Source organism: Acomys russatus, chromosome 29, assembly GCF_903995435.1.
Source record: "Acomys russatus chromosome 29, mAcoRus1.1, whole genome shotgun sequence".
Lineage (NCBI taxonomy): Eukaryota > Metazoa > Chordata > Mammalia > Rodentia > Muridae > Acomys > Acomys russatus.
This window is the reverse complement of record NC_067165.1, coordinates 8357934-8381790: the sequence shown is the minus strand read 5'-3', so window position 1 is coordinate 8381790 and position 23857 is coordinate 8357934. Positions and strand designations below refer to the sequence as shown.

Here is a 23857-nt window from a genome sequence, read left to right as displayed (position 1 = left end):
TCTACATCTTGATCTTGTGGAAAGAAGTGGTTTCTAATGAAGAGAAAATCTGGCTTCTTTTCCATTCCCAGCACCCATCTGATGGTTCACTGATCCAGTGCTCTTTTCTGGTCCCTTCTCTGGCACCACATGCACGTGATACAGACATACATGCAGGTAAAATACCCATACTCATGAACAAAAACAAAATTCATTTCAAAGAAAACATTAATGTAGTCTTTGCATCTTCCTGACCCATGAGTATGAATTAAAGAATGGGAAAGAGTAATTTCTATTCCAAGTTTTACGATTTGTCAGAGTTGAGGAGTTCACCCCAGAATATAATCACTAGCATGATCTTGAAACCTTTGACAGAAGCTTCTTCACTAACACCTGTTTATGTAGTGTGTGTGTGTGTGTGTGTGTGTGTGTGTGTGTGTATGTGTGTGTGTGTGCGCGCACAGGCATGTTTTTGTCCATCATAAAATGAAGGAGAAGAGCTTGGAGCAGTAGCTGGGGTCAGTGAGAGAAGGATGGACTAATGGCCACCACTACTTAGTACCCACTCTAGTTTGCTGAGCTTAGACAGAAGAGGCAGGCTCTTACCCAGAGCAGATTTATGGCTTGGCAGTGGGCTAGCTATGTGACTCCATCACATAGCTGACTATCTATGTGAAAGATTTGAATAAGCCCCAGCCAAACTCTTGATTCTGGTATGTTAAAGTCAGAATAGAATAAAAAAAAAAATTAAGATTTACTATGTATCTTAGAGCTGAGCAAGGCTCATTCCATGGAAAGCAGGAACACTGCTTAAAACAGTTCTTGCTATTTCTTTTTCTTTTTTAGTTTTTCAAGACAGGATTTCTCTGTGTAGCCTTGACTGTCCTAGAATTCACCCTGTAAGCCAGACTGGTTTTGAAGTTGGAGATCCTCCTGCCTCTGCCTCCCTAGTGCAGAGATTAAAGGCATTCACCACTACCACCCAGTAGTTCTTGTCATCTCTAAAGACAGGAAAATCACTACTTCAGTCACGAGATAGTTCTTTCCTAGAAAATGCTTTCTTACAAGAGGCCAAATCTGCCTCCTTTAAATCCCTTTAAAAAAAAAAAAAAAGATTTTTCAGTCGGGCGCAGCAGCACACACCTGTAATCTCAGCACTCAGGGAGGCAGAGGCAGGTGGATCTCTGAGTTTGAGGCCAGCCTGGTCTACGAAGCAAGTCCAGGACAGCCAAGGCATATCGAAAAATCAAGGGAAAAAATAGCTTTTCAATTAATCCTTTGAAATTCTCACAATATATTTTGATCATATTCATTCCTCCCCAATTTTGTGTGTCTGCCCCCCTCCCCCCATACCCGCCACTAGCCACCAAGTCCAGTTTGTGCTGCCCATACACTCTTGGGTTGTGGACCACAGATTCGTGCCTCATCAGAGCAGCTTCTCTCTTTGCAGTAGATAGTGATGACAGAGACAGGTAACTGGTAAGGTATAGACAGTGAGTATGTAATAGCGCTTCCTCTTTCAGCTCACTGGTCCCAGATCTGCGTGCTGCATCTCACAAGAAGTCAGAGCTTTTGTCATGGCAAGCCTTTAGAAGCTGAAGACAGTCTCAGTGTCTCCAAAGCTCCAGTCCTCTTTTGCCTATTAGCGTTGGACAGGTTCTTCTTTTTTTAGACTTCTTGAGCATGAAGTTTAAGAACCCTCTCAGGGTCAGTTTATTTTAGTGTAGAGTTGAAAAGGACCATTTATAGCCTCCAGCTGGGCTTACACCTCTAAAGATGTAGCTGTCTTTTCTGTTGGCAGTCACAATACATTTCTAGTATATATTTACTTAATTCAATCACAGCTGTTAAAAGTATGAACTTCTATATATTTCTATAGAATTTCATAAAATATTACTTTGTCCATAGTTTCAGTATTTTCAGGTTGCTGTGATTTTTTTATAATCCAGAAATCTAATATTCATTTATATTGCTAATAAATATAGTCTATAGTAAAGGATTAAATACACAGCCTGTCAGTTTCCTCCATGGAGATAATAGGCAACATTTTCTGTATACAACCACTTAATTATCAGTAAATCTAACTATCTGTACATTTCTACTTTGCTCCAGAATAGTATGAAATTATTAAACATCTTGCTATAATACAGACACACTATGACTACAGACCATCATCCTCAAGGCTAGTAAGACTATCAGATCACAGAGTGACCTTAGCTTAACATAATGTATTTTTATTCCCTGTAATTGTGTTGCTTCTAGTCCAACAATTAAGCTGGTATGCACAATTCTTATGTGTACCCTGAGGTATACAAAGATGAGACCTTAGGAAACCTTTTTGGATAGGATTACATATAATATAGAAAGCAGTGACAGAAGAAAGATCTAGTATCTAATTTTTAACACAGTTTTCTGGACACATCTGCTGGCTTGGAAAACCCAACCTCCAAAAGCCGAGGGGAGGAGTGCACAGAACCAAGTAGGACTTATGGGTATATTACAGTAGCTGACACCACTCAACTTTTTATGGCCTCCTTTTTCTGGGCCCTATGAGCTGAAAATACTCTTTGAGACAGGAGGAAAACTTACATCTCTCCTAGGAAAGGTGCTCAGTAGCTTGAACTCCTCCCACGGAAATCCCTTGGAAGCCACAAAATCAAAGACAATCTGGAGCTTATTGCTGGCCAGGAAACGGCGTTCCAGGAACTCGCCACTGGGGGTTCTGATCCGCAGCTTGCTGACAGGCTCAGCATTTTCCTCTTTTGGCTCTGGAGGAAGGGCTTGTTCTAAGGAGAGTCTGATGGCCTAGGAAGAGTAAAACTAGGCATTAAAACAGGGATGGACTTACGGGTGAGGGAGAAAGTAGAAAAAATAAATAATAAAAACGTTGAAAAATAATCAAGATACAAGAGTGCTTATATTCACCAATTTAAAACATTTCAATTTAAAACAATTACGTATTTATTTTGTGTGCTACATATGTCTATATTTCGGTACGTGAGTGCTATGGTATGTACGTGTATGCCAGAGGACAACCTGCAGGACTGGTTCTCTCTCTTCTATGTGTGTTCTGGAGACTGAACTCAGGTCATCCAGCTTGGTGGCAAGCACCTCTACCTGTTGAGTCATCTCACCTGTCCCCATTTAAACTGCTGTTAAGTGGACACTTCAGTGGCAGTTAAGTACATTGAAAATCTTGTGTAGCTGTTACTATTTCCAAGACCTTTCCCTCAACCTAGATAATCTCTATTAAATCTATGCACATCTTTAGAAAAGCACAGGTTTTTTTACACGTGAATTGGTGTTACATTAAACTTTGTATTTTTGTTTAGCCATGTATTTGGAACTGCTTAAACTTTTTATTAAAGTAGCATACATAAGAAAACTTGGTAAGTTTTCAGAATACCAACATACCTACGAAACTTGCACCTGATCAAACATCTCAGAATCATGCCCTTTTCCTAGGTGCTCCCCGTGTTCAAAATCCACCACTATCCTGACTTCAAAGAGCCATCTTAAAAAAAAATTAATTTGAGCCAGTGAGATGGCTCAGTAGTTAAAGACACTTGCTCACACCAAGCTTGGTGATCTGAGTTCAAGCCCTGGAACCTATATGGTGGAAGAAGAGGACTGACTTCTATAAGTTGTCCTTTGACTTCCAAATGTGCCACCTAAGGAAATTAATTTTAAAAGCTTTAACATGTTAGGAATATAGGCTTTCTGTTATGACAGAGAGAGAAGGAAATAGACTATTAGGCAAATAACAGCCTTTCTAACCATGCATATAGAGAAAAGGTAGTGCTTGCCAGTAGAGCACGTGCCTAGAATGCACAAAGCCCTGAGTTTGGTTTAACATCTTCCCAACAAAGTCCTTGTATAAAACACAGCAGGACTTAAAAAGTACTTAGTGCTGATACCTGGTCAGCACTTGCTTGGTCACAAGCACATCATGTCGAACATAACACTGTGAACAGCTGAGGACAGTTGCTACCATTGTTGTTATAATTACTCCTTTTACATGCTTCAAATCAGAACTTAATTCAGTGTTTCCTGGTTTCTCCTGCTTTCTCTTTAATCCACCTGTCTGCTTTCTATTTTGACAGTTCCCTGTGCAGTAACAGATGCTATATTATTGTCTGAAAGCAAGTGATTATACTTGAGGCGAATAAACAACAGTAGCGCATTAGTCTATTCATTGTGTAGACAATATCTGCTCCTCAATGTAAGCAGTCTCCATGGCTGTTCTGCACAATGAAAGCAAACCTCAGATATCCCACACTAGTGGACCAATAGGGAATCCAATGAAGAGATAGTGGGTAAGCCCACTTCTGCCTTGGGTCTGAATAACCAACAGTTTCACTGGCAAAAAGAACAACAATACAGCAGTAGCCCAGTCCCAAGTACACTAAAATGCAAAGGACTTATGTAAGCAAACACTGTTTTAAAACAATGACACAAAGGACACCTAAACTCAAACAGTCATTGTAAACAGCACCGTTAAACTTCATTTGGTTTGCTCAATAAATATAGTTTTTTATTTGCATTATTTCAAGTCTGTGATAAAATAAAGCTGGTATAAAGAAATATGAACTGTTCTTAAGACTTCTGACTTAAAAATGTCTTCTTATTTAAAGGATTCACATCTAAACAATGACAAATGGGGACATTTTATTAAGTGGACTTAGGCACTGAAAACAGAGGCTCATAAAAGGCTGTTTCTACACAATTTCATTTTTTTAAGAAACAGAAAATAGCCAGGTGGTGGTAGAGAACACCTTTAATCCCAGCACTTGGAAGGCAGAGGCTGAGGCAGGAATATTTTTGAGTTTGAGGCCAGCCTGGTCTATAGAAAAACCCTGGCTATATAGAAAAACCCTGTCTCAACAAACAAAACAGAAAATATATTCTTTTACCAAAAACTTGCCTAATACATTTGCATACACCATGCATAAAAATAGGTGTACATTATGCTCTAGGCTCCTATGATAAGTATGTGGCAAACAACACTGGCGAGTCTAAAGCTGACATTAGTTCTGTGAATTCTTGCTGAGTATTTTCCTGCATTAGGCACTGTTTTAGATGATGGGAAAAGAACAAAGAAAAAAAAAAAAAAGCACAAAAATTCTTTGCTTAAATGGAGATTAATATTCCATCTGGGTTAAGAGAAAAATAATGGCAACAAAATGCATATAGGAAAATGTATATTCATTAATTACATATTGTGGAGAGTGGGGAATGCTGGAAGAATGGAGGAAGAGCACAATATCTCACACTGTAAGCCACAGTCAGAAAAGGCCTAGCACAAGTGGAAGCCACACGAACATTTAGGTCACTCAGTATTACAAGCAGGAGCCATAGTGGGCGTCAAAGCCCTGGGATTGGTGTGAAGAGCAGCACAGCAGCCGATGTGACCAGAGCAGAATGAGCAGGAGGAGGGGACAGGAACTAGACAGAAACAAAGGTGCACTTAGAATGTAGTCAACCCGAAAAGGCCGTTTCATGATTTTCTTCCTACTTTAGAATTAAGATATAATTTATAGGCCATAAGCCTGTCATGTATATGTATTTGTACCTATGTATGATACTGAGTATTAACCCAGGACTTTGTACTTGTGAGGCAAACACCCTACCACTGATCTATATCTCTAATGCACAGAAGTCTTGATTTTGATAAAGTCTTAGAGTCTTTTTTTAAACATAAGAAAAAAATGTTTATGCTTTGTGTCTGTGTGTATGTACATGTGAGTGCATGTTGCCCACAGAGGCCAGAAGAGTACATCAGATCCTCTGTAAGCTGAGAACTGCCTACCATGGCTTCTGGGAACTGAACTTGGGTCCTTCGGAATAGCAGAATGTGCTCTTAACCACCGAGTCATCTCTCCAGCCTGAGACCTGTTATTTTATGGATCATAACTATGGTGTCACATATCTAAGCAATCTTTGCTTAATCTAAGGTCATATTTTCCCACTATGACTTTCCCCCCTAGAACTCTACTGATTATTTAAAGTCATAAACTCTAATAATGTGTCCTCCAATTTTGTTCTTTTTCATTATTGTTTCAACCATTCTACTGAGATTTAACTGAGATCAATATAAGATGTTAACTTTTATTTTGAGGTTTGAAGTTAATTTACGAAGCATGATACAACAATTGTTTTGTAAAGGATTCATTCAGACTACATGAAAAGTTATAAATAGAAACACGGACTCAAGTTAGGTAGTTAGGTGGCCTTTGGATAAATTTGTTAGTAGCAGAGTTAGTGGAAAAATATTTGAGTTTTGTAAATCTTTTAAAAGTAGGCCAAAACATATAATCATTCAATATGGATGTGAAAGACAAAAGTCAATCATGATACCATGTTTTGTGCTCAAATTATTAGAAAGATTTTCTACTCACTAAGCAAGGCAGGAGAGTAGGCTTGGGTAGAAGGGTGGGATCAGTTTTAAGATTTTAGACAGATGGAGTGCGTGATGTGTACAATGTAAGTGAAGATGATAGGCTAGCAATACACTCAAGAGAAATTGTCAGGCTCCTAATTTAATTTGTTTTCTTTCTTCCTTCATGTCTGGTGTGGGTGTGGCTGTGGTGGTTTCAAGATAAGAGTTTCCCCTTGTAGCCACGGCTGTTCTGGAACTCACTTTTGTAGACCAGGCTGGCCTTGAGCTCATAGAGACCCATTTGCCTTTGCTTCTCGAGTGCCAAGATTAAAGGTGTGCACCTGCCCAACTCTCAAGTTTTAAAACTCTATTTCTTTTTTTTTTTTTTAACTATACTTACTTATTACATCAATTCATTAGTTGTGTTTATGTAGCACATGTATGGAAGTCAGAGGACAGCTTGTGGCAGGCAGTTCTCTATCATGTAGGACCTAAGGACCAAATCCAAGTACTCAGGATCGGTGGCAGTACCTTTATCTGATGAGTCATCTCAGCCCTTCAAACACTATCTATTCTCTGCAAGAGCTTATGAGGATAGTGGACAGTTCTCCTGTGTGTAAAGTCGCAAAAGCTCTTACATATGTGACTACTGTCGACACACACAATGATGTGTGCTTTAGACTAGGATGGAGTAGGTGGAAGGGCATGAGCTTTATAGTCATGAAGATCTAGGTGAGAATCTCGGCTGTTTCTATTTCTGCACATGACTTACTAAGCTTCCTTTTTGTTGCCTGTGAAGAGAACTCTCTAACATGTAGTTTGTCTTTATGATTACCGAATACGCATATTATAGATTTTTTCCCTCTGTCCTTTATTCCAAAAATGTTTTGCTTTTATTTATCCTATATCACTTAATATTTTTTTCCCTGCTGATTTGCTCTTATTTACAGACATGTTATAAATTCCTGCTAAGATTTAATTGATGACCTCTAGGCTTTTCTTAACTTGTCAGATAGCGTCTTCTTTTTCTAATAAATGGCTCAGGTAATTGACCTCATGCCTAGAAAAGCCCCTTGCAGTGAAAGTAACCAAAAGAATCACCTGATGCTCTTCCCTTATCCCTACTATACTTAGGCATGCATCTACCTCAGTATTCATTGTTCTAGCGCCATAACTCTATATTTTAAAGATGGTGAACCACGGTATGGCAGATCCTACACCTGCATCACTGTCTACTAAGCTTGTGAGGTACACAGTATAAGAAACACAATGAGTGAGTATAAATTTTCTCTGTATTGATATAGACATAAACCCAAAAGGAAAATATCAACTAGGAAAACAGCTCATAGTTGAACAAACTAGGAACTCAATGCAATGCAGTGTAGAAGCAGCACTGTATTGTTTTGAGGGATAGAGTTTGGGGAAGGGATAGAAACACAGTTAGTATACTCTCGGGGTAAGAAAATGAGAGAATGATGGGAAGTGCCTATTTAAGGCAACAAATGGGGGACAGAAACAAAGACAAATGAAAACCATGAATCTAATACTTGATCAAGTTTTTTTTTTTAAAGAGTTCTATATACTAGATCAGGGACAATTCTTTTAAAGACAGGTTTGGTGTCCTATACCAAAATGAGCCAGGAAAAGCACAAATATGTTGTAAAAAATATTAATAGCCTCACTATCAAATACAGTAGAATTTCTTTCTTAAATTACACCCTACCTCACGTTCCTCTTCTTGCTCTTTGCGAATCTGCTCCAAACGAAACTGTTCTGCCATCTCTCTCTCATGAGCTTCTCTCTGTTGATACAATGGACAAGGAGTAAAAATTTAATAAACATTTATATAAAAATAATAAAACAAAGGAATCAAGCTCATACAGGGTTTTTCTCTCCACTGAAACTCTAAGTCATGAACACCCTTCAATGCTTTGTGAGGCACTTGCCTTAGGAGACAGCGGTGTGAGGTCTTGACTTAAATTGTAAGTCTTCTTTTGAGGGCACAAACAATGAGTTAATCACTTTTTTGCTCCTTCAACACCAATAAAGCAGCAGGTGCTTAAAAAGCATTAAATAAGTTAAAAAGCATTAAATAGATTCTCAACCTAACAGCAGAGTTGTCACTCAAAACACTTAACCATCTGGGCAGGTAAAGTGATTCAGCAGTGAAGGGTGCCTGCTGCCACGCCTGGGACCCACATGGTGGAAGGAAAGAACGACTCCTTCAAGGTGTTGTGACCTACACACACACACACACACACACACACACACACACACACACACACACACACACACACACAAATGTAAGAAACCTTGTTGGGTTCTACATTTACTAAATACAAAATAAATAAAATAGATACTAGGCTCATTTTGTTATTATTTTTATGATTCTGACAACCTATTTTGTCAAAACGAATGATGATTGAGTATTATCAATAGAACCACTTTCTGTTAGCTGAACCTAGCTTTTTCTAGCAAAAAGTTAAATATTTTTAGCGCTCTAAGTGATTAAAGAGGAGGGTGTGTGTGTGGAAGAAATGACATTCAGACAACCAAAGACCATTTAGGATTCAAATTCTATATTCCAGAAGAAACCTGACCAAACCCACCTTTGCCCTGTCAGCCTCAAGGGAAAGGCGATACGCCTCATCTTGCTCTCTCTTCACATTTTCTCTGGCTTCACGTTCATCCTTAAATAAAAGATGCAGGCAAAGTTATCATATTTTTAAAGAGAGAAAAAAAAAAAGGAAAACCTTTCTGTTTTACTTCAAAATGAACTTACTACAATTAAGTAAGGAACCAGTAAAGAATACAGCATAAGCAAACAGGCAAGACGAGCAACCTAATACATACAAAAATGAGACTACTTGAATCCTAGTTCTACTGTTTATGAATTGACCATGTGACTGCTTGTAAGCTACATAAAACCTCTGAAAACCCTCCATTTCCTCTAAGTAAATTGAAATACTACTTGTCTGATACGGCTATTGTGAGAATTAAATGCAGTAGCTTAGGAACTGTAGCGAAGAATGGAACACTTAATTTATTTGCATAATTTCGAGTTCATCTTCCCCTGTCTCCTGATTTGGAGATTTTCTTTAGCACTGGAAATAAAAACTGGAAAGGGAAAACAAAACAAAGTAAAATACCCTTGGTTAACCTCATTTCACACAACATAAATAAAACTTCAGTTATTAAGACAAACGACCTCTCCTCTTTTGGTTATTAAGTACTTCCCTACCGCATTCATACTCAGAGTATGCAGCTACCAAAAGTTATCTATTTCAAAGTCTTTCATAGTATTTTTTTATTTGTAAAATCCATTGGAATATCCAATATACACATACTATACCTGGCTATGTACTTAAACATTTTCTTTCTTTCTTTTTTTAAAAAGATTTATTTATTATATATACAGTATGATGAGATCCCATTATAGATGGTTGTGAGCCACCATGTGGTTGCTGGGAATTGAACTCAGGACCTCTGGAAGAGCAGTCAGTGCTCTTAACCACTGAGCCATCTTTCCAGCTCCTATGTACTTAAACTTAGTCAATAACTACTCTGAGGAGTGTAAACTTTTCTTTCAGTCATTGTTGCATTAGGCTGAAAAACATAGTCACAAATATTTGCCCACTTCTGCCCTGTAACTGGAAATTTCATTTCTCTTTCTTTCCCGTTTCAATGAACTAAATGCTTGCTCAAGACTGAGTGTATGTTCGGCATTCTCTTAGGTGCTGTCTCTGATATCTAGTCCAGACTGGCCTTTTCCATGAGACCTTCTAATTCTAATATTTAGGTAATTATAAAGCAAAAATGGATATAATAATACAAGGAGAACAAAGTATAAAAACTTAAAACTTGCTAGAGATATATTTAGCAGTATATTTTAACAACACAGACATATTTTCCTCTAACTATATTTTCACCAACTTCAACTGATAAAGTGTTCTGCCTGCATGTACATCTATACACCAAAGAAGGCATTAGGTCCCAGTATATATGCTTAGAAGCCACCATGTGGTAGCTGGGAATTGAACTCAGGACCTTTGGAAAAGCAGCCAGTATTTTTAACCTCTGAACCATTTCTCCAACTCAACTGAAAATTTTCACTCCATTCTTTTTATGAGGTTTTATGGTGATATTACCGAATCAATAGGCATATTTTGTTTCTGCTTACATGTTCACTCAATGAATTTATTATTCTGTAAGTACATTTCCTTAACCCAAACTCACGTTTATGAGGAATGGCCACTTAAGATATTTCATCTAAGCCATTTAATCTGTACTCTACAGTTTCTTCATCATAACTAAGGAGGGGCAATGGGCAGGCCAGAACACTTGTGCACAAGTCCTGGTACTGCCGATGGCAATCGCCATGAATGGGTATAAGTTTTCCTTTTCAGACATCAATTAAAGCATTAAACTTTTATGGATCCTTTGTGTCCATGGATAAATACTCGTTCAAAATTATTTATCTCTAGAATACAATCAACAAGTTATAAGAATAATCTTGCCCCTTTCTACATCTGCATTATGGAAATATTTAAGATGTTTAAAACATTAATTTGACCTTATCTTTCCTTACTTTACCTCTTTGAAATTAGTTTCAGTTTCAGAACTTTCTATGCTTTCCCTTTAAAGCATTTATTAAATTGCAATCAAGTTTCATAGTTTTTATTCAATATAGGATCCCTCCCATGATACAATATAAGCGTCACAAAGGGTAGAGTCTGTCTGTATTATATACTGCTATATTTTACATGCTGCTGATAGTTTCTGAGAGGTGTTTAACAAGCATAGGCTAAATAAATCTATGTACCAGTGTGCGTGCATGTAGAGGTGCTCTCATCTGTGTGTGCATGCACATGTAGAGGTGCTCTCATCTGTGTGTGCGTGCACATGTTGACGTGCCTTCTCCTAGTGTGCTAAACCTTAGGGTTATTTATTCTTCTCTCATACAACACATCTCAACCGCACTACCCTCCTCTCCACTCCCCAGCCCTCCTCTCTACTCCCCCTGCCCTCCTCTCCACTCCCCCTGCCCTACCCCACTCCCCAGCCCCCCAGATCCACTGCTCCTCTGTTTCCCTTCAGAGAACAGCCGGCCTCCCAGGGACATCAACTGGACACAGCGTAACAAGTTATGATAAGACTAGGCATAATGCCTCATATCAAGGCTAGACAACGCAACCCAGTAGGAGGAAAAGGGTCCTAAGAACAGGCAAGGAGTCAGAGACACCCCTACTCCCACTGTTAGGAGTCTCACGAAAACCCTAAGTTAAACAACCATAAAGTATTTGCAGAGGACCTTGGACAGGCCCATGCAGGCTCCATGACTGCCACTTCAGTGTCTACGAGCCCTGCTGAGTTGATTCTGTGTTCTCCTGGTATCCTTGATTAGTTTTTGAAAGTCCTTCAAAACCTGGGCTCACTGATTTTGCTCACTGGTTGGAAGCCACTGGGATCTGCGCATTTCTTCCCCCTCACTCCTGAATTATAGATACACACCGCCAGAATCCAACTTGAAATCCTATGCACAATAAATAATTTACCCACATAGTTATCTCTCCCAGTGCCTCCCACGCCTTCCTTCCTTTTGATATGCTTTTGCTATGTAGCCTGTCTGTCCTGGATCACAACACAGACCAGGCTAGCCAGCCTCAGATTCACAGAGCTATGCCTGCTTCTGCTCCCCAATGCTGGCATTAAGAGCATGTGCCACCATGCTTGAATTTAAAAAAAAAAAAAAAATTTTTTTTTTTTTTTTTAAATTTTGATAGTGGCTTCTTGTAGCCCATGCTCTACCTTTTGAGTGCTAAGGTTACAGGCATGTGCCATGAGGCCTGGCTTCTATTTTCATTTATTTATTTTGATGTTGGGGACTAAACCTAGGGCTTTGTACATGCTACGCACAGGATCTACCACTGAGCTACATCCTCGGGTCTAAGTGTACACTGGATAAATGATAATCTTTTTAGGCACAAAGCATCAATTGTTTGCAGCGAAAAGAGGAAAAAAGGTATACCTCATCTACAAAGCAGCCTGCCCGGTCAATGTAGTCAACTGGCTGGGCAGGACTGACTTGTTATGATAATGTGTGCATTCTATAAAGGGACAAGCCACCTTAGCTGGAAGCCATTTAAGCACAACTACAGTTCATAAAACAATCAGTCTAAGCAAACAATTTTCTGAAACACATTGTTGCAAATATAAAGATCATTAAATTCAGGATCTGTGCCCAGAATGTGGCATCTATTGTAGAGAACTTCCTAAACCAACTAGTCACCATCATGACTGCCATTTGTTCTCTCTTTTGCCACAAATATTGATCAAGTTTCAATTTTATATTTGGGAAGACAGAGAAGGACAGATAATCCACCTGTGATACCATCATTTTGTTAGAGTGTACTGATCTATTAAGTGGTCAGGGGTGGGGGTGGGGTCTCTCCCCCCATGCCCTCTCTCTCCTGAGATAGGGTTTCTCTGTGTAGCCTTGGCTGTCCTAGACTCTCTTTGTAGACCAGGCTGGCCTCGAAACTCAAAGCTATCTGCCTGCCTCTGCCTTCCTGAGTCCTGGGATTAAAGATGTGTATTACCACTCCCAGCCTGGTCACTCTCCTCTTGTTCCTTAAAAATTGTTACTTTCTGGGGAACACTCCTCCATTGTTGGTGGGAGTGCAAACTTGTACAACCACTTTGGAAATCAATCTGACCCTTTCTCAGACAATTGGAAACAGTACTACTATCTCAAGACCCAAAAGATGCTCCACCATACTACAAGGCCATCTGTTCAACTATGTTCACAGCAGCTTTATTTGTAATAGCCAGAAACTGGAAATAACCTAGATGTCCCTCAACTGAAGAACGGATAAAGAAACTGTGGTACATTTACACAATGGAATGCTATTCAGCTACTAAAAACAAGGGAATCATGCAATTTGCAGGCAAATGGATAGAATTAGAAAGGGTCATCCTGGGTGAGGTAACCCAGACCCAGAAAGACATACATTGTATGAACTCACTTATAAGCAGATATTAGCCACATATTAAGGATAATCATACTATAATTCATGGTCCAAAGAAGCTAAGTAACAAGGAGGGCCCAAGGGAGGCCCTCCCTGGACCTCACTCAGAAAGGAAAATAGTATAGACAGCAGAAGTGGAAGTAGAAAGGGAACTGGATAGGACAGAGTGTGAGGAGGGAAATGGGAGTGGGGGTGGGGGGTGGGGAGAGTGGGAAAGGAGGTTAGAGGGTTTGGAGAGAAAAGGGAAACTGAGGGCAGGAGTATCACCGAGACAAGCTGGAGACTAACGACAAGGTAGGCTACAGGGAAGATGTGTCTAGCTGAGCCTTCTAGCGCTGGGGGACATGGAGACTGAGGAGGCCACCTTCTAGCCAGGCAAGATTTATAGTGGTGGGAGGAAAACACCAATTCACCTATAAAACCTGCCTACAAGATGTGCAGGGATAAAGATAGAGCAGAGACTGAGGGAATGTCCAACTAATGCCTGGTCCAACCTGGGACCCACCCATGGGAGAGAGCCAACCCCTGACACCGTTAATAATACTCTACAATGTTTAGGACAGGAGCCTAAGTTAATTGCCCTCTGAGAGGCCCTACTCAGCAGCTGATTGAATCAAATGCTGAGATTCACAGCCAAGTATTAGGCAGAGTTCAGGGAGTCCTGTGGAAGATTAGGGGTAAGGATAGAAGGACCCAGAGAGGACAAAAATGCCACAAGATGACCAACAGAGTCAACTAACCTAGACTCATGTGGGCTTACAGAGATGGAAGTACGAACCAAAGAGCATGCATGGACTGGACCTAGGTCCTCTACACACACGTAACCAATGAGCAGTTTGATCTTCATGTGGGTCCCCTAGTAAGTTGAGCAGGTGCTGTCTATGACATGGACTCTGTTGCCTGCTTTTGATCACTTTGCCCTAATGAGGCTGCGTTGCCTGGCCTCAGTGGATGAGGATGAGCTCAGTCCTAATGCGACTTGATGTGCTAAGGTGGGTTGGAGGGGGCACCCCTTTTCTTAGGGTAAGGGTAGGAGATAGGAGGGAAAGGGTGGGAAAGAGGGGAGGGGGCTATGATTGGGATGTAAAGTGCATACGTAAGTGTAAAAAATGTTGTTTTCTGTGCTATCAACTCTACTGCTCAAAATTCCACCTGTCTTCCATTACTTTCTATAAACACAGGAGGATTAGTATGTCCAAGGAATCACTTTAGAGATGGAGAATAGGGACAGATAAGTGTAAGAGCCTATCTAATAAAGCTAAAGGCAGAGCTTAGATGGGAACCCAGGACTCCCAGATCCGTCCCCATCTTTTCCTTGCTTATCACCCTTCCTGATTATCATGGCAGAAGGATTACTTTAAGGCATATAGTTCAGTTGAAATTTCACAAATTTATGATCTTCTTGTATATTTATAGCTATTTGTACATGGCTATTATTTGTTCTTATCTTTTCTATAGATTTTATACCTACCTCTCCACCTGTACTATTCAAAGTAATCTCTAACTTTGGGAGTTAGAGGTAATACTGCTGAGGCATTCCCTAATACATACATATTAAACAACATTATTAGATTAAAAAAAATCCCAGGGGTTGGGGTTAAACTTCATCTACAAACCTAGTTTCATAACCTGAAGTGTGCCTCTTGGCACTATTCCTGTGGCCTTCAAATACATCCTTGCAGAGTGAATTCTAGGCCAGCCTGGGTTACAGTATAAGACCTCATCTCAAAAGTCTGAAAAAGAAAGGAAGGAAAGAAAGAAGGGAGGAAAAACAAGGACTCATAAAAATTAAAATATTTCTGTGCACCAAAGGATTCTATTAAGAAAAAGACAAACCAATAACTGGCCCAACTTGAGACCCACCCCATAGGACAAAGCCAACCCCTGACACTATTAATGATATTCTGCTATGCTTGCAGACGGACGTAAGTGTCATCTGAGATGCTTCATCCAGCAGAAAATAGAAACAGATGTAGTGATCCACAGCCAAACATTAGGTAGAACTCAGGGAGTCTTGTGGAATAGTTAGAGGGAAAACTGAGGGAGCTAGAGGGGTCAAGGACACCACAAGAAGACCTACATAGCCAACTATCCTGGGCCCATGGGGGTTCATAGAGACTGAGCCACCAACCAAAGAACATTCATGGAATTGTCCTAGGCTCCCTCCACATATGAAGCTGTTGGGCTGCTTGGTTCTCTTGGATCCCCTAACAATTGGAGTGGGAACTGTGTCTGACCTGGGCTCTGTTCCCTCCCTCTGGATTCTGTTTCCCTAGCAGGGCTGACTTGTCTTGCCTCAGCAAAAGAGGAGGCACTTAGTCCTGATGCTACTTGATGTGCCAGGGTGGGGGGTGTTGGAGAGGAAGGGGGTATGGAGGACGTGGGTGGGAGGGTGGGACTGGGAGGAGAAGAGGGGTTGGGGCTGCAATTGGGATATAAAATAAACATATAAATTAAAGAAGAAGGAAAAAGTATAAAAACCTCTAAACCATTTTAAAAAAGAGAAAAGATTATCTATAAAATGTAATTAATACTTACAAATCATGTATTTGATAAGAAAAAAAAGGGCAAAGGACTCAAGTAGGTATCTTTAAATAAGACCATAAATATCCAGTAAGAATGTATTCATAGTAGTATTCACAATATTTAGGAGGTAGAAATTACTCATGTGTTCATGAAAAGAAAGGTGAACACACAAATGTCATATACAAAATGCATACATGTACATACATGCCCATTCAAATGGAGTATTAATTTGGCTATAAAAAGAAGTAATACTAGAATATAGACAAACCTTAAGGATACTATGTTAATGAAGGACAACTATGAGAGGACAAATGTTTCTGTTTACATAAGGTACTCAGAACAGGAAACCTCATATAGAGACTATAGAGCACAGATTTATGTAGGGTAGCAGAGCTACTACATATTAGACTGGCTAGAAATGCTGGTTCAGTGGTGGACCAAGTGATCTGAATCGACATCCTGCCCTCTTTCTGATGTCACCAGAAAACAGGCAGCCTTTTACTGGTAAGAAGTCGGCTGTAATAAAAGTCTCCATTTCCAGCAAAGAGAAGCTTCTTTAATGAGGACTGAAGTATCAAGATAAGTAATTAGAGTGCAGTAAGGAAATTGTGCTGGTTTAGTAAAGTAGCAGTTTAAAGGATTTTCTTCTAAGATCCATGACCTCACTAGCCAAGAGAAGTTGGGTAAGTTTCCAGTGGCAGGCAGGCTTTCCCTATTGCTGAGTAGGCCTTAAATCCAGTTAGAGAGCTGTTAGTTACTGCCAAAAGGATGTGTGCCACTACTGAACCATTTGGGAAATCTGGTTGGGCTAGCCATTGTTAGTGTTCAAAAGTATCCTAGCTGGGTGGTACTATTGATGGTTTCTCTTTTTTGGCAGTTTGTACAGCATCTTGTGGTACTATGAAAGCTAGTTCTTAGGGAGGAGGCTTTCAGGTAAGATCCAGCTTGGAACCTCTCTGTCCATTGTCTGAAATGTATAATATCTTTAGCAACAGAGTCTTCCCTTCAAACTCTGGGAGGTAACCAATGGCAACATCAAAAATCTACCAAAAATTGTTTTGGGAGTCTCTTGGATTCCTCCTATGATACAACTGATAAAAACAAACAAGAAACAAAAACCAAGTAATTATATTGTAAGTAAAACAATTTTAAAATCTATCTACCTATATCTATCATCCATCCATCCATCCATCCATCCATCCATCCAGTGTTTTTATGACAATTCTCTCCAAAAGATCTATGGATTCAATATAATCCCAACCAAAATACCCAAAGACACTAACAAGCTTCTATAGAAATGCATAGGGCCTAGAACAATTGCAAAAGCTCTGAGAAAAACAGCCAGACTATGACTATGAAAATCTCCAGATTTGTCAAGACATTGAAACAAGTACATGTTATCAGTATAAAGACAGAACAAAGGAAAGTGAAAACCAGATAGGGACCTACGTTCTCTCTAAGTAACTGCTTTCCCACATAAGCACTAACATAATTTGTTGGAAAAGGATGATACTCCAAAAATAGCACTGTAATTGCTAGATAGCCACATAGCTCAAGAATTTCAATGCACGTGTCTGTCTACAAAACGAGTCCAATGAACCACAGACTCAACATAAGATCTGCATCAATACTACCAGAGGAACACAGGAAAGCACAGTGACCATGTGTTAGGAGGCAATTCTTGGGCTGATTCAAAAGCATGGATACATGAAAGGAAAACACAATGTTAAGTTAAATTTAAATATGAAAATTAAAACCTTCCATTTGCTTAAAGACAATTAAAACTTACTCTATCAAAGAGAATAAAAGACAGGCCACAGACAAGGAGAGAAATCTTTACATATCAGGTCAAATAAAGGGCTTTGTACCCTGATATATAAGGACTCACAAACAAACAAACAAACAAACAAAAAACCAAATTTTAAAATGGGAAAGTTTTCAAACCTTTCACCAATTAAAGGCATATGTAAATCAAATGAGCCACATGAAAAGATTACCCATCTCATTAGTAAATAGGAAATGCAAACTAAAACCAGGAAACAGCACACACTCATTTGAATGTCTAAAATGAAAACATTACACCAAGTCCTAAGAAGGACGTGGTGGTATTGACATTCCTGCTCACTGCTGCTGAGAGTGCCAAATGATTTAGCTGCTCTAGAAAACACTGTGGTACTTTGTGAAAATGCTTATCACACATAAACTATAGGCCTCAGGGCTTCCAGTGCTAAGTACTTCTCCAAAACAAATTAGAGAGGTGTCCATACATAAGCAAACTTTCATAGAAATTTTATTTGTGAAAGTTCCTGGATGAAATATAACCTCGAGTTGGGTGGTGGCTGTGGCACACCTTTAATCCCAGCACTGGGCAGAGGCAGGAGGCAGAGTTCGAAGCCAGCCTGGTCTATACAGAGAAACCCTTTCTTGAAAAAAACAAACAAACAAATCAAACCAACCTCCCTCCCCAACTCTAGCATTGAAAGTTACAGAATAAAAGTATAAAGCCCAAGAAAACGATAAATAACTAAAGCTGGGTGACTACAAAGGACAGGTTCTTATATGGCTGACTGACAGTAACCATCACAAAAGACTACCAGAACCACAGCCTTGCACAGAGTCTACTACAACCTTACACAAATTATACTTCTGCAAACCTGGTGAATAGTATTTGTCTATAACCTTAGTACTTGAGAGGCCGAGAAAGGAGGGTGCTGCATTCTATGACACCCTTGGTTATATAGTGAATGACTCTTATCTTTAAAAAAAAGAAAAAAAGAAAAGAAAAGAAAAGAAAAAGCAAACAATAAGCTTTGTAAAGGTATCCAACCAGTCTGACTCAGGACTTGCACAATTCCTGTTATTAATTCTTGTGGCCAAACATTATTGTTTTGTTTTTGCTTTTTGCCTTTAAAATTTACTCCAGGCCTTGGCCTACTTGAATGCAATCACAGTTTACTGTGCATTTCTATTCTCACTGTGATGCCATTCTGTTCCCCCAATAAACTGTTAATCTCAGAGACCACCTCACCCACTAACATAAAAAAAAAAAACCCTAATAAAAGGAAACCACGAAAATGCAAATATTATTAAAAGCAGTAGGAGCTTTTGTCAAAACAGTTCTTAACTTAGAACAGTTACTGAAACCTCCATCTTGATACTATATGGTAATTTCTTTTAAAATTTTAGAGAGTGGGCACACAAAGCCTTTTGTCAGTTATATTTGCATAAATTTTAAGCCAATCCCGACTGGGTTCTTGTGTTTTCAAACTCCACTGATTTAGAAACGTGAAGAAGTTGGCTCAGGACTGAGTGGCTTCTACTAAAGAAAAGTCCACACAAAAGACCAAGGCCCAAGAAGACAGCTTAGAAATGAAGGTTAAATGAGCCTCATTTGCCTCATTCACCAAACTGAAAACAGAAGCGACAAAAAAAACTATTTTATTTCAGAAGACGTCTTTTTCTTTTTCTTTTTTGGGGGTCTTTTAGAGACATGTGACCGTGACCAGGACTCACAGAGATCCACCTAGCTTCCTGAGGCCTGAGAAAAAGTTGCTTAACAAGAATGGAACTCAGTTTTGCCCTTGATTTTACTGAGAGGAAATTATGAAGAGAAGAGTCAGATAAGGGTTATAGCAAACTGCAGACTGAATGTCCTTCTACTGGAAGCCATCAGCGTGCAGTTACAGACAATCTGCAGTGTCTGTTTTCAATGATCACTGGACAAGAACTAATCTAAGGCTCATCTCATGTGTGCAAATTTTATTATCACATTGCTAGTGGCTGCAGGAGGTCAGACTGGCTTTATATTCACAGACTGTTTTAAGATCCAAGATGCCTAACAATGAAGGAAATATATCTATTTGAATAACGTAGAGTAAGCTAATATTTTGTAAAATAGAATCATTTGGCTATTTAACTGTTTTATTTTTAAATGCAACAGAATTACATGGTGCTTGTGTAACTTGTGGGGGAAAAAACTAAGTGCCACCGCACTATACATATGAAGATAATGAACCATTTTAAATAAACTCCACTTTCATTTAAAAATGTTGATTAAAAAAAAAAATCTAACCTAAACAAAAACATTTGGAAATTGTGGTATATCTATATAGTAGAATATTGTTCAGAATAATTCAGAAATTATTATATGTAACCATATAGATGAATCTCAAAATATTTCAGCCATTGAAAAAAGCTAGGCTGTGGTATGATTTAATCTTTTCCAAAATTCTATGAAATGCAAACAAATCTGCACTGACAGAAAGAGCATGGGACTTGAGTTGGTAAAAAGACAGGCAAGAGAGAGTACAAAGGGGCACAATGAAACTTTGAAGAGTGATGTACAATTCACAATTTTGATTAGAGAGGGTTTCGTAGATACATGTCAAACTTGTCAAAGTGCATACTTAAAATGAGGAATCTCATTTATGTGCTGTTATTTATTCTTTAGATTTCTATTTATGAGCAGTTTCCTTGTATGTATGCCTGTGCACTATATGAATGCCTCATTTCTACCTGTGCCTGGTGACTGCAGAAGTCAGGACAGGGTGCTGGATCCTCTAGAGCTGGAATTATGGGCGGCTGTGAACATGTACTCGTAAGGTTATTGCATAGCTCAAATGCTGATTTTTGTAAACCGCCGCCCCCCCCCCCCCCATATCTGGCTATAATCCCTGTTCTGGGAATCTCTTTTCTCATTGATCCCCAACTGTCCCCTGGTATGCCAATAAAGCAGCTTACAGCCAATCAGTGATCAGGGGAGATAATAGGGCTGGACTTCCTGCCAGCTAAGGCAAGAGGACCTAGAGGAAAGCAGTGAGGGATTCAGCCACAGGTGGATGTCAACAGAGAGGAGCTGGATGAGGAAAACTGCGAAGTGCATGTACACTGACAGGAAGCCAAAATAACTTAGAGGGTTAAAAATAGAGCAGTAACTGCTCAGTTGTATTGTGAGTCTCAGTTATTTGTGTGACAGCCAGGTTAACAGAGAAACTGAGAAACAAACACAGTTATATAAAAACATTAACATGAGCATCCATGTGAGTGCTGGGAACCCATACTCTTTGGAAGAACCATAAGTGCTCTCAGCCACTGAGCCTTCTTTCAAGCTCTTAAACTGGGTACTTCTTCTGGGTACAGTCTATTCCATATTAATTATTTCAGCAAAGTCTTAGAAAATACATGACTGACAATACTCCAAAACATTAATGGACTAGTTTATATTTTCACCAATAGTGAGTAAGTGTTCCCTTTCTGCATATTTACACCAACATTTGTTATTTGTTTTTTGGATCTTAGCCATTCTAACTGGTGTAAAATAAAATCTCAAAGTAGTTTTTAGGTACATTTCCCTGATCACTAAGGATGTAAAAACTGGTACAGTGTGGACTTTCCTCAGCAAATTAAAAATACATCTACTATTTGATACAGTTTATACAACTCCTGGGCATATTCCTAAAGGAGTTTATATCCCACTAACAGAAACCTGCTCAATCACATTCACTGTTGCTCTGTTCACAGTAGGTAGGAAACAGATATCTTGTTAATTGATAAATGGGTAATGGAAATGTGGTATATTTATATAATGGCATATTATCCAACTGTAAAGAACACAATCCTGATTTCACGGGTAAATAGTTGGAGCTGGAAATAACCATATTGAATGAGTTAACCTAGGCTCAGAAAGACAAATGCCACATTTATCCTCTCGTGTGTGAATAGTAGATTTTAATCTACAGGGAACTATTAAGGTCATTTTGGGTGTGGGGCATGGATAAGGGAAGGGGATAGAAAGCTGGTGATACGAAGTTCTAAGGAGAAATAGTGGGACAGGCAGGCTTAAGTGGAGTGGGAGATGAGAGGGCAGAGTAGAGAGAGTGCAGGGGAAGAATAACTAGTACTGAAGAGCTTTGGAAATGGCAGATGGCAGCCTACTCCCACAGAAGCTTCCTCAAATACAAATATATACAAAACTATAATGGGGCAGAATGCTATCCCCAGAACCAAACCAACCAACCAAACACCTCCAAACTAAAACCAATGCCAGGTATAGATTCCTTCTTTTTGAATTTTGGGTCAGTGGGATCCCACAGACTTCTCTCTTCATTGTTCTTGGTTATACTCTAGAACTTTATAGTATGACTTATCACTGGAAATAATCCATTCTTGGGTCATAGAACATGGAGGAATCAAGTGGTGCCAACCTGGAAGCTTCAATCCTACTGGCTACCTTTCATCATGCTGGAAGGGGCTATGCACGGTACTAGGGAAGAAAATAATCAACAGTTTTATCCAGCTGTGAACCCAGAGAGCTACAATAATGACTGTTCTGGTAAGATATATCCCCTGGTACAACAGCAGCACCAATGTTATAAGAGTAACCAACCACTTTTGATTGGATGTAAGCCTACTCCACAAGATGGAAGTCACACCTGGTATTGTTAACTGGGCCAAAATAACCTTCTGAATGGCTATCGTAGGCTTTACTGGAGAATCTAATACTATCATTCTGTTAAGTGGATAAAGTAATAAAATGTCCCCTAAGTTCTTATCTTTATAGCTATAGTTTAACAAATGTCTCAACTCTCACAAGACAAGCTTCTTTTTTATAGTAAATGACAATATAAAGACTCCTAATTGGTCAGTATGTTAAAAAAAAAAAAAAAAAAAAAAAAAGCAACTGTGAAGTGTCCAGCTCTAAAGAGAACAGTTATATCACTCACCACCCAAGGCTCAAGCATCATTGTAGAAGAGTGGATGGAAAGATTGTAAGAGTCAGAAATGGTGGATGCCTGCAGCAAAACAGTATTTGCTGGACATACCAGGGCCCCTGAACACAAGAATTCATAGCAGCTGTGACTGTTTGTATAAGACTGCTTGCTTTTCATGAGATTAAGCTAGACAAAACAAAATCCCAGTATAGATGAGGGAAGGGCTCATTAAATGTACCCTTAGCCTCTGAGCTGTTGGAAACTGATCTGCTGGGGAAGAAGTCAGTTTTCTTCAGGGATATTGCCCCTGTGAAGCTAGCCATGTTCCAGTAGACAGCCCTATATCCACACAAATACAGGCAGCACTAAGTTGTCTCAGTGGGTTAAAAAAAAAAAAAGAAAAGAAAAGAAAAGAAAAAAGAACACACGAATTCAGAGGGAAAAGTGGCACAGGAGACAGGGGAAGGGCTGGGAGTAAGGGGTGGATGGCATCAAAATATACTATATGTATGTATATATGAAGTTTTCAACAAAACACTAGCAACAGTTAATAGGTTAAAAGAATCTTGAAGAAGCGATATTAATTACACTAATCACTTTGAAGTTTTCTAAATGTAACCACAGAGATCCAAGAAAAACAAAAGTTACAGATGATCAAATGAGAATGTCTAATAAGCCTTTATGAAAGAGGGAACATAAAGAATGACGGAAACGTAAAGTAGATGTTTCTGACTTTTCCAGCATAAATAGAGGAATAAGTAGCCATGAATCATTTCATGTGGTAACTCTTGGAACATATAAGATGGACATCAATGTAGCGTGTGCCAAGAACTGGGCTGCACTGTAAACACTGTATAAGTTTGTGAGCTGGGATTCTTATTGGTCTTACAAAAAGTGAGAACGGTTTTGACAAAACGTGTGCTTTCAAAAGATTTCACAAAAAGGCTTCCCAGTAGTCATGCCAGTTATTTTCAGAAGAACATGTCTCCTGAGAGCACACACTCTAAGGAAAGAAAAAGCTGCAGTCAAATATGCCTTTTCTTTCCAATACAATTCTGTTACATAGTAAGTCTAGCTAAATGGTCTGGGGTAAGGGCGGAAGGGGAAAAGCTTATCACTATGGTTTTCATCCTGTAAAACACTCTCACTTCCTGTCTATTTCATCAAATCCATCATTAAGTGTTTGTAAAGGAAATATATGAAGTATTAATGAATAGCCTTTCTATATTTTTATC

At 39.2% G+C, this 23857-nt stretch overlaps 1 protein-coding gene across 1 annotated transcript in view; it reads right to left on the bottom strand.

Moving 5' to 3' along the window:
• Faf1 (Fas associated factor 1) overlaps nt 1–23857 on the bottom strand; it is a 296484-nt gene that overhangs the window by 28217 nt on the left and 244410 nt on the right. The window contains exons 16-18 of the mRNA XM_051171269.1: nt 8968–9048; nt 8082–8159; nt 2569–2784 (exon numbers count right to left, since the gene is read on the bottom strand). Coding sequence (XP_051027226.1) covers nt 2569–2784; nt 8082–8159; nt 8968–9048 — 375 coding nt within the window. The remainder of the gene's footprint in view (nt 1–2568; nt 2785–8081; nt 8160–8967; nt 9049–23857) is intronic.